This window comes from Geotrypetes seraphini, chromosome 1 (assembly GCF_902459505.1).
Source record: "Geotrypetes seraphini chromosome 1, aGeoSer1.1, whole genome shotgun sequence".
NCBI classification, from domain to species: domain Eukaryota; kingdom Metazoa; phylum Chordata; class Amphibia; order Gymnophiona; family Dermophiidae; genus Geotrypetes; species Geotrypetes seraphini.
The window spans coordinates 271,133,003-271,145,053 of NC_047084.1; the positions used below are offsets into that span (position 1 = coordinate 271,133,003).

At 45.7% G+C, this 12,051-nt stretch overlaps 1 protein-coding gene across 8 annotated transcripts in view; it reads right to left on the reverse strand.

Moving 5' to 3' along the window:
- Nucleotides 1-8,610, reverse strand: part of UVSSA (UV stimulated scaffold protein A) — a 208,793-nt gene extending 200,183 nt beyond the window's left edge. The window contains exons 1-2 of one of the 8 annotated variants that reach the window (XM_033951291.1): nt 8,588-8,610; nt 5,787-5,886 (exon numbers count right to left, since the gene is read on the reverse strand). In XM_033951291.1, the coding sequence (XP_033807182.1) occupies nt 5,787-5,884 (98 nt within the window). In that variant the 5' untranslated portion in view covers nt 5,885-5,886; nt 8,588-8,610. Of the gene's footprint in view, nt 1-5,786; nt 5,887-7,866; nt 7,907-7,977; nt 8,010-8,067; nt 8,354-8,587 lie in introns of those variants that run through there. The other 7 variants (XM_033951234.1, XM_033951259.1, XM_033951241.1 and 4 more) reach the window with 7 other exon arrangements.
- Between the last annotated feature and the right edge of the window lie 3,441 nt (nt 8,611-12,051).

Here is a 12,051-nt window from a genome sequence, read left to right on the forward strand (position 1 = left end):
AAGCTTGCACCTCACTGACTCGTCAGGCAGAAGTGAGGGCAATGAGAAACACCACTTTCCAAGTGAGATACTTCAGATGAGCCTTGTCAATTGGTTCAAATGGAGGCTTCATCAGTTAAGCAAGGACAACATTGAAGTCCCAAACCACAGGAGGTGGTTTGAGAGGAGGTTTGACATTGAAAAGTCCTTTCATGAATCTGGAAACCACCGGATGAGCAGAGAAGGATTTCCTTTCGATAGGCTGATGAAAAGCTGCAATTGCACTGAGATGGACTCAGATCGATGTAGACTTGATGCCAGAAGTCGATAAGTGCAAAAGATAATCCAAAACAGAAGATAAGGAGGAATGTTGGGGCTCCTTATCATGAGAAAAGCACCATGTAGAAAATCTAGTCCATTTTTGGTGATAGCATTGTCTAGTGGTAGGTTTCCTAGAAGCCTCCAAAATGTCTCTGACAGGTTGAGAAAACTGCAGAGGAGTCAAGTTGAGAGGTACCAAGCTGTCAGGTGTAGAGACTGCAGGTTGGGATAAAGCAGAGATCCCTGGCTCTATGAAAGCAGAAATGGAAAAACTGGTAGAAGGTATGGCTGAGTTGAAGTAGAAGGGAGTACCAAGGTTGTCTTGGCCACCGAGGAGCAATCAGAATCATGATGGCATGATCGTTCTTTAACTTGACCAGAGTCTTGAGAATGAGAGGGAATGGAGGGAATGCAAAGAGGAAGAGATTCGTCCATTCCAGGTGAAAAGCATCTGCCTCGAGGCGATGAGGAGAGTATATCCTGGAGCAGAACTGAGGCAGTTTGTAGTTCTGGGGAGCTGCAAAGAGGTTTATCTGAGGTGTTCCCCACTGTGAAAAAATGTGACGAAGAGGTGAGGAATGGAGTGTCCATTCGTGAGGTTGCAGAAGACGACTCAAGTTGTCCGCCAAGCAATTTTTCAGCCCTTGGATATAGACAGCTTTGAGGAAGGTGTTGTGGCAGATTGCCTAGTTCCAAACCTTCAGAGCTTCTTGACAAAGGAAGGCAGATTCTGTCCCTCCCTGTTTGTTGATATAATACATGGTGACTTGGTTGTCTGTCCGAATGATGACTACCTGGTCGTGAAGAAGATGTTGGAAAGCATTGAGAGCCTTGAGGATCGCTCTGAGTTCCAATAGATTGATACGACACCGATGATCCGTACTGGTCAAGTGGCCTTGGGTACGGAGACCATCGAGATGAGCGCCCCAAGCGTAGATTGAATAATCTGTTCTGAGGACCTTCTGATGGGGGGGGGGGCGTTTGAAAAAGCAAGACTCTGGAGTGTCGAGAAAGTGGGTCGCAAACCTGCATCCATTGAGATGCCAGGATCCACTGAGGAATTCTGAGGTGAAGTCTGGCAAAAGGAGTCACGTGTACTGTGGAGGCCACGTGACCCAGAAATACCATCATGTGTCTCGCTGAGATGGAAGAGCGGCAACACACTGTATGACAGAGTTGAAGAAGAGCTTCCAGACGTTGTGGAAGGAATGCTCTGATTTGGATAGTATCCAGAACAGCTCCGATGAATTATAGATTCTGTGAGGGCTGAAGATGGGATTTGGAAAAGTTGATTTCAAATCCCAAACTTTGTAGGAACCAGGTAGTCCGTTGGGTCACTACAATAACCCCCTGAGATGTTGAATCTTTGATGAGCCAGTCATCGAGGTAGGAAAATACCTGAAGACTATGATTCCTTAGAGCTGCTGCTATCACAACCAGGCACTTGGTGAACACTCTGGGAGAGGAAGCTAGGCCGAAGGGCAGCAGTCTGTATTGATAATGCAGATTCCCCAACCGAAATATGAGGTATTGACGGGAGGCCAGATGAATGGGAATGTGAGTATATGCCTCCTTGAGATCCAGAGAGCATAACCAGTCGTTCTGCTCGAGAAGGGGATAAAGAGATGCCAGGGACAACATTCTAAATTTTTCTTTGACCAAAAATTTGATGAGAGCCCTGAGGTCCAGAATGGGCTGCAGATCGCCTGTCTTCTTTGGAACAAGGAAGTAACGGGAGTAAAAACCCCTGTTCTGCTGGTCCAGAGGAAATGGTTGGATGGCATGGAGACGAAGCAGAGCTTGAGCTTCCTGAAGAAGAAGGGCGGTCTGGGAAGGATTGGAAGGATACTCTCTTGGAGAAAGCTCTGGTGGAACCTGAGTGAAATGAAGACAGTATCCTTCCCTGATGATGGTCAGTACCCAGAGGTCGGATGTAATTGACATCCATCGATGGTAAAAAAGATGGAGACGACCTCCTATAGGGGGAAAAGGCAGAGTCAGAACGGTGGAGGTTATGCTCTGTTTTAAACAGTCAAAAAGGCTGAGTAGCCTTAGGTGCAGCAGAAGGTTGAGGTTTTTGTTGCTTCTGAGGCTGCTGTTTTTTAAGAGGCGGGCGATTGTAAGGAGCCATCCTCGGAGCAAAACGCCATTGATAGATAGGAGCAGGGCGTGTAGGTTTGGCAGAAGCTGGCTTTGGCTTAGGTCTGACAATAGAAGCAAATGATTTTTCATGTTCAGACAATTTTTTTTGGTGGTTGCCTTGATAGATTCATCAAAGAGATCATTGCCTGCACAAGGAATATTAGCTAACCGATCCTGAAGATTAGGACCATGTCAATGGTACGAAGCCAGACAAGGCGATGCCTGGCTACAGAGCAAGCAGCTGCCCGGGCAGACAACTCGAAGGCATCATAAGATGCCTGGAGGAGATGTAATCGGAGTTGTGATAAAGAAGCAAGGACTTCTTGAAATTCAAAGTGCTTTTGAGTATCCAAATAAGTCAAGAATTTTGGTAATAGAGAAATGAGGAACTCAAAATAAGTAATAAAATGAAAATTATAATTGAGGACTTTAGAGGACATCATGGCATTTTGATAGATGCGACGTCTGAATTTGTCCATAGTTTTCCCTTCCCTTCCAGGAGGAACGGTGGCATACACCTTGGAAGGATGGGACCTCTTCAAGGAGGACTCGACTAGCAGGGACTGATGAGATAACTGCGAGTTGTCAAACCCTTTGCGATGTACAGTTTTATATCTAGAGTCCAATTTGCCTGGAACAGCCAGTATGGTATAAGGGGTCTCCAGGCATCGACCAAAAGTCTGAGACAAAAGCTTGTGAAGAGGAAGCTTAAGTGACTCTGCCGGAGGTTGAGGGAGATGCATGACTTCGAGGTACTCCTTAGAGTATTTGGAACCAGCATCTAATTGAAGATCCAAGTCAACAGCCATCTGACGAAGAAAAGATGAGAAAGATAGCTGATCCGCCAATGCTTTGCCTCGAGAAGGACTCGAGGACGTCGAGGCATCCTGGGTTGAAGATGAAGCTTCGGCAGGATTCTGCTCCTTGCTTCACGTGCTTAGATACCAGACCAGACACTCGCAGAGACTCTGCTCCCTGAAAAGAGTGTGTAAGCTCAGATTGAGGCAAAGGAAGTGGCTCAACCTCCCGGGAGTCTGCTGAATGCCCAGGCTGGATCAGAGGAAGAAGCTTCGGTCCCATATTAGTAAGGAACTGAATGAATTGCTTCTCCAACATGGTCTGGAAAGAAGCCGGCAAGGATGGATCCGTGTCTGAATCCGGCCCACCTCCTTTGGCTGGAGGTTCCACCGAGGCAGTGTAAATGTGCTTCGATTTAGAAGTCTTAGGTACTTTAAGCACCACCGCTGGAACTTTCTGCTAAGCTATCTGACCTGAGGAAACAGGGGAAGATATAGCAGGTGTTGTCGAAGAGACAGCCGCTGCAAGCAAAGAAGGTTTGATGAGGCTCAAGGTGGAAGCAGTAGAAGCAGGAGGCGTCTCAGTCGAAGGTGAGGCCGAGGGTGCCTTCGGTGTCGAGGGATCGGAGGAAGAATCCATCCCAAACAGCTTCTCCACCAAAAGATAATGACATTTAAGGGCTCGAGGTTGAAGAGTAGCACAGCGTTCGCACGACTTCGGGTGATGTTCCAGCCTAAGGCACTTGAGGCACCGACGGTGTGGGTCCGTAAGGGAAATCGCACGCTGGCACTGACTACACTTCTTGAAGCCCATGACAGGCCGGGACATAGAAGGAAAAATAGCTGCCACAAGATCGAAGCCCTTGGGCTGCGGCTGAGCGGCCTGCCCCGGCAGACGGACGGAAGATTGAAATTTTTTTATTTTTTTTAAACTAGAAATAAAGCAAGAACAGCAATCCGTGAAGAAAAAAAATACAAACTGCAGTTCATAGAAAGTACGAAGTAATGAAGTTAAACGCAAAGACGGACTTCTCGGCTCCGCGGTAAACTGAGAACTGAGGAGACGCACCCTACGCTGGATGGGAAGGCAGTCGCGCATGCGCAGTGCGGTCAACTCGAAACTTCGAGTTTTCTTCAAGTATGTCTGCTTGTGAGCTTCCGCATCCGGGCTCCACTTGTGACATCACCCATATGTGAGAATAGACTGCCTGCTTGTCCTGGGATAAGAGCAGCATTGGATAATAGTCATTAGGCTCAGCAAGCTCTCAGTAACATCTTACATTTTGGCACCAGGCAGACAGTACAACTCCCAGGACATCATGTCTGGCCTGAAGATAGATGCCTCTGTACCCCTCAGAAGGGAATCACCAGCAACCACTACCTTTTGCCTCCTAGTGGTATGTAGCTAGTTTTAAGAAGGATTTGGACAATTTCCTGGAGGAAAAATCCATAGTCTGTTATTGAGAAAAACATGGGACAAGTCACTGCTTACTCTGGATCGGTAGCATGGAATGTTGCTACTCTGGGTTTTGGCCAGGTACTAGAGGCCTAGATTGGCTACCATGAGAACGGGCTACTGGGTTTGATGGACCATTGGTCTGACCCAGTAAGGCTATTCTTATGTTCTTATGGGTTGCAGCTGAGCAGTTATTATGTGGCCTTAGATGCCCTACAGAACTACTCAGTAGATTTTAAGAAGGGAAACAAAACAAGAATAATCCAAATCATAGTTATTGGATGCCAAGGACCATCTTGGGAGTCAGCTCTAAAGAAAAGGATCTGGGTGTCATCGTAGATAATACGCTGAAGCCTTCTGCACATTGTATGGCAGCGGCCAAGAAGGCAAACAGGATGTTAGAATGTTATAATACTTCTGTATCGCTCAATGGTGTGACCTCACCTTGAGTACTGCATTCAGTTCTGGTCTCCTCATCTCAAAAAAATATAGCGGTACTAAGTTCAAAGAAGAGCAACCAAGATGATAAAGGGGATGGAATGCCTCTCGTATGAGGAAAGACTAAAAAGGTTAGGGCTCTTCAACTTGAAAAACAGACAGCTAAGGGGAGTTATGATTGAAATCTATAAAATCCTGAGTGGAGTAGAACGGGTACAAATGGATTGATTTTTTACTGCATCAAGATTTACAAAGACTATGGGACACTCGATGCAGTTACAGAGTAATATTTTTAAAACTAATAATAGGAAATATTTTTTCACTCAGAGAATAGTTAAGCTCTGGAACGCGTTGCCAGAGGATATAGTAAGAGCAGTTAATATAGCTGGTTTTAAAAAAGGTTTGGACAAATTCCTGGAGGAAAATTCCTTAGTCTGTTGTTGAGACAGATATGGGACAGTAGCATGTAATGCTGCTACTATTTGGGTTTTTGCCAGGTATTTATGACTTGGATTGGCCTCCACAAAGACAGGATACTGGACTAGATGGACCATTGGTCTGACCCAGTAAGGCTATTTTTATGTTAATGTGTATGGAATATAAGAGAAAATAAGAGTAACTAATGTATGTACATAAAGAGCTCCTGTTCATACCTGCAGATTTTCTTTAGTTCTTTTATTTTTTCTGAATTTAGCTCAGACTCTCCTGAGGTAGTGAGTTGCTCCACCAATTCAGAAAGCTTTTGATCCATTTCTAGAAACAAGACAAACACTGCTAAATTGAATATTTTGAAATATTTAAATCATACAACGGAACAAGCATTGATTCAATCCTCACAACAAACATTTTCATCAAAAATGTATTCATCTGCTCAGGCAAATAAAATTAATGATGCACATTTAGAAAAGATTGCAAAAAATCCTGCCAACCCCTTCTACAGAGAGCTTTAGTGCTGCCTGTTACATCAGATCATATCAACTACGAGACTCAATTCCATTTTCTATGCACATAGATATTCTAGATTTGGTAGAGGAATACATAGAGCATGTTAGCAGATGCAATAGGGTAAGGAGCCATAAAGCACTTGTCCACACAGATGGCTCATTACATCATTTAGGGACTCCTTAAGCTGCAGTAAGCCCTAGCACATGCTCATGCTAAGGTAAAAGGCTAAAGTATACATGCACACAGTGGCATAGTGAGGGTGAAGAATGACCCCCCCCCCCCCCAATGATCTCTCCTGCTGCGCACACACTCCCCTTTGCCCGTACCTCTAACTGTTCACTGTTGTAACAACTTCAACATGCTCCTTGCAACCACGGCGGCATTCCCTCTGACATTACTTCTTATGCACGGCACCCGGAAGTGACGTCAGCAGGAGAGCTAATGCGGTCGCGAGGACCACATTGAAGTTGTTGCTCGCTGCGGTGAATAACTAGAAGTATGGGGGAAGGGGGGTGCATGCATGGCAAGGGGGTGGAGAGGAGGAGGGGGGCCGGCACCCCCACCAACATGGTGAACAGCCCCCCTCGCCCCCTCCCTTCCTTACTACGCCACTACCTGCACACCATGCAATCAAAAATTTTCCTTAATTTCTCTCTGAGAAAGCATGTCTAGGAGCAAAGAGTGAGCATGATTGCCTTGATTTGCACTATCATATTACCACATATAAGGTCACACTAAGGCCACTTTCTACCACAGCTTTCTAAAAAGACTTCTTAAAAAGCTCTCAAAAGCTTATGCAGACTGCCATCCTAGGAAATCAAGAAAAATAGTGCTGCAACACATTTAGAAAATTGATGAATAAAGGAAGGATAAAAGCAACAATTTAACATGGTAGAAATCACAAGCAAGTGTATGGCTGAAAAGGGGAAAAATGTATCACTTCCCTTCACATAGATACAAACAAAAGTAATCAGCTCAATTTTCAAAGTCTACGGTTAACAAATACTGTATAACTAAACCCCGGTCATAGTGTTTAAATAAATATGATTATTCAGAGTACATACATACAGTAGCAGAAATATTCAGCTGCAAACTAGCAGTGAAAGTAAATGCACAGGAACAGAGCAGCTGAATAACACTAAAGATAGCGGCAAAAAGACAGGCTGACTATTTAATAATAATAATAATAATAACTTTATTTTTGTATACCGCAATACCACAAAACAGTTCAGAGCGGTTTACAGGTTAAGAGACTGTACATTTACAGCGAAGTTACAGCATATCAGAAAACAGTTCAGATCAATTTATGCAATGCAGGTGCAGAGAATAATTAACAATTATTTGGTATAAACCAGTGAACAATTACAAAATGATCCAATAATTGTTGCATGGGGGGTGCAACCGGGGAGGGTAAGGGTAAGGGGGGGAGGCGAGGTTGGGATTATTAGTTTGGTAGGGGGGCGGGGGTTAGAGGAATTTATCAAAGAGGTATGTTTTGAGAGATTTCCAGATAGTGGATTTATTCAGGCATTGGTCACTAGTATTCCTACCCATAAAAGTGCCTAATTGGCAGGTCCGATGGCAAAGCAAATCTACCACACTTACATAATTTACCGTTCCCAACCTGAGACCTTTTTATAACTCAGAAAAGCAAACACAGCAACACACCGAGAACGCCCACCAGATTAAAATTAATTTTAAAAGAGGCTCTCCCAGAGACCTTCCTAGCATACTATACCCACCATCACCCAAAGCAGAGAAAATAAATATCATGAAAACCCTTCCTACATTTTTCCTGCACTATAGAGAAATACACAGCAAGTCATCAAATTTAGTTAAACAAGTGCCAGGCCAAAGGAACCGCAGACGTCTAAAAGTCTAATCTAGAGTAACTACTACCGTGCCGCGTTCCTGTCCCTTTTAAGGTACTGCTCACTGTAAGAAGCGAGCACAAATAGACGTGCCGCTGGTAGCACCTATAAAGCATACCAAGTCACACGCAATTACCTGCCCTCACAGGCAGAGCATCCCTCATCCTATGCAGTCGGGAACAGGGTCCGGTCCGGTCCGGTCCCCTGTGATCTGCCATCTCTACCTTACGATTCCCACATCCCACCTTCAAACTCACGCCTGAAATCACCCACCGATTTCCTTCTCTGACACCCCGCCCCCTCTGACGCAACTTCTTTCCTTCAGCCGCCTTCCGCCAAGGCAAAAAAACAAACAAACAGGAAATGGCGTCGGGAGTGAGCTGTAAACTGGAGCAGGGAAGCTACGGACGTATTCAAAGATAAGGTGGAACGCTCCCATCTCAAGCCGCAATTTGATACAGGTTTTGCGTATGTTCAACAAAAGGCATCAGGAACCTGCGAAATGCCTCCTGCAATGCACTCGAGTTTACACACGCATACATGGACTTGTACATATACTGTAAATAGCATTCTTTTACTGCCTTGGAATGGGAGTAAAAGTTGGATCCTCCGGATCCCCCAGATCCTCTCAGTACTACCTTAAAAATGGCGTTCCATATTGACTACTGCTACGTTCAGTATGTGGCCAGTCCCACGCTGATGTGCTCTGTCCTCCTCTGCTGGGTTCCACCCAAACAGAAAGTGCTGGATCATGTTGCCCTTTTGGTGGGAATGAGTGCTGGATCCCTCCTTTCTGGTGAAGCCCTTATGGTGGGATTAGGTGGTGCTAGAATCAAGTGAATCCAGACCTTCATAAGGCATTGGCTAGTAGATCCAGGCAGATGCAACCCTTCTGGTGAAGCACTTTCAGTGCGATATTGGGAGGTGGATCTAGCCTTTTTGGTGGAAATTGATGATGGATCTAGCCCATCTACTAAAAACTGAGTGTTGCATCTGGGTGGATCCAGCCCATTTTTGGGGATTGGATACTGGGTCTAGCCCTTTGGAGAGGAATGAGTGCTAGATCCAGGTGAATCTAGCCCTTCTAGTGGGATTGTGCATTTCCATCCCTTTGGATAAGAATGAGTCCTGGATTAGGATCGATCCAGCCCTGCTTCAATTAGATAGTGGAAATCTCCTTCCTCTCCTCCCTTCCCACCATTGTCTCAATAGCATCTGTTTATCCTCTGCTCCCACCCCTCATTTTTTAAAGTCTTTTTTTCTCTTTAGAGAGGCTTATACCATTATCCAGCTGCTGCCTGCTCGCTCTCAACTTCTTCCCCATATGCAGCAGCTTCTTCTGTCCCTCTCTCAGCAGCAGTAAGCTCAATTGCAAATAGATAAGTATGGCACACTACTGTTTTGACTGCTGATGATTTCAGTATAAGTCCCAGCAGTGATCTTTTCAATCACTGACACCTGCTCTTCCAGTTTGAGTGCTTGATCTCTGGCCTAGCTGTATTGCATATCTGATTATTATTGTATCTATGGTGTTATTCCCTTTTGGCTTGGTTGCTGATTGTACCTCTCGTGATTGGTTCCTACAATAAAAATATATTCAAAAAAAAAAAAAAGAAAGAGAACCGCACATCAGAAAGACCGAAGTCACCGCATACCAAAAGTAGCAGTCAAAACAGAACAGCAATCTCTTTTTAAGGTAGCGCTTTGAGAATCCAAATAATCTACCCAGAATATGGGCAAGAAATTTCTATGCCCTATGAACCTGCCTCTATTGACAGAAATTTTCATTTAGCCCTACTCTCTGTTTTCTTTTAACAAGTCTTCAGTCCACAATAGAACTGCCTCCTCACCCTTGGCTTTTTAAATTTTCTTTAGAGTCTTTCATGAGGGACTTTGTCAAAAGCTTTCTGAAAATCTTGATACATGACATCAGCCAGCTCACCTTTATCCCATTGTTTATTCACACCTTCAAAGAAATGAAGCAACCTTGTGAGGCAGATTGCCCTTTACTGAATCCATATTGACACCGTTCCATTAAACCCTGTTTATGTGTTTGGTAATTTTATTCTTTATAATGGTTTCCTTCATTTTGCTCAGCTTACCGGTCTGTAATTTCCCAGCCCATTCTACAACCTTTAAAAATAAAAATTGGCATTATATTGACCACCTTCCAATCTTCAGGTACCATGGATGAAATTAATGTCAAACTACATGTCACCATAGATCAACCCTTAACGGTATTATGCTCCACCCTCAAGCCTACTATTTACTCTGGACAAGAGGGCAGGCTCGCTAGTAGAACATAATACCGTAGGGCAGGGGTGTCCAACTTGCGGCCCCGGTCAAGGACGATGCAGTGTTTTCCTCTGCTGCCCCCGGGTGTTTACCGTCTTGCCGGCTCCCTCCTCTATCTTGCTGTAGTGTTTGCGCATTTGTGCAGCCCCAGAAACATTTTTTTCGGCCAATACGGCCCAGGGAAGCCAAAAGGTTGGACACTCCTTCCGTAGGGTAAGAGATTTAAACGTTTATTATAAAATGCTGCTATAACAATAAATTGGGGCAGGGTATAGTGATTTTGTATTTGTTGTGCTTAGGGGAAAGACTCAATACAGCCAGGGAGATGAAACAGGTTGGCAAAGTCCCGAGCTGACCAGACTTCAACATTAAGTGCTTGATTTCTGGGATTTTTAAATATAATTAAAAAGAAAAAGTATTTATACAAATATGAAAAAAGATAAACAACTAATCACATTAATCACAGCTTCAATCCTATATAATAAAAGGCTAACTCGCGCATGCGCATTACTATTTGCGTGTTCCGTGCGCTGTAGGTCTGTGGCCTAAGGAGTGCGCATGCGCGCTAATACGTCACCAGCCTATCGCCTCCACAAGCCGGACCGCAGCCAGACGACGTTCTCCGTTTCTCCTGCCGCCGCCGCCGATCTCCGTTTCCGCCCACCCCCTTCTTTTCCAGCGGGCCCGAATGGCGATTCCAGCAGCGTGTTCATCAGTCTCCACACGCTGCTTCGGGCCCTTCTACTGCCCTGATTTGCTCTGCCGCGTCTCTGATGATGTCATCAGGGACGTGCCAGAGTAAATCAGGGCAGTAGAAGGGCCCGAAGCAGCGTGTGGAGACTGATGCAAGCGCTGCTGGAATCACCACCTTTGTAGTCCGGCCCGCGGGAAGGGAAAGGGGGGGGGGTAGAGGAAACGCTAATGCTGCTGCACAGGGAACTGGTGGGGGGGGGGGGGAGGGAAATGGAGGGGAAGGGAATGCTGCTTTGGACGGACAGACAGACAGAGAGAGGAAGGGAAACACAAAGAAAATAAGAAATACACAGGGGCAGGTGCTCAGGGAATTGGTGTGGGGGGAGGGAAATGGAGGGGGATGGAATGCTGCTTTGGACAGACAGAGAGAGGAAGGGAAACACAAAGAAAATAAGAAAGACACAGGGGCAGGTGCACAGGGATCTGTTGTGGGGGGAGGGAAATGGAGGGGGATGGAATGCTGCTTTGGACAGACAGACAGAGGGAGGAAGGGAGACAGAAAGGAAAGAAGAAAGACACAGAGTCAGGGAGATACACAGAAAGACAGACAGGCAAAGGAGGCCAGGGACAGAGACAGACAGAAAGGACAGCGGGAGCCGCGTCAGGAGGGGTGCGGGATGCGGCAGTGGGAACTTTTCCAATGGGTGCAACTGGGCAGCTGTCGGGAACCTTTGATCAGGGGCAGAGCAAGGTAAGAGTATCATAGGGATAAGAAGGAGGAGGGAGGATAAAAAAGGAAGGGATGCCTACTGCTGGACAGGGGGAGAAGGAAAGAGATGCTGATGGACAGGGGAGGTGAAGAAAAAGGAACGGAGGACTAATGTTGGACAGAGGGAGAAGGAAAGAGGTGCTGCTGGACAGGGGGGAGGTAAAACAAAGGGAGAAGGGCTGCTGCTGCATAAGGAGAGCAGTGAAGGGGTGGTGGTGGACACAGTGGAGGTAAAAGGAAGGGAAAATGGACAGGGGGAGCAGGCAAGGGGTGGTGATGGACAGCCAAGGAAAAATAAAGGCAGAAAGAAAGAAAGCGGCTAAGGAGAGAGAGAGAAAAAAAGAC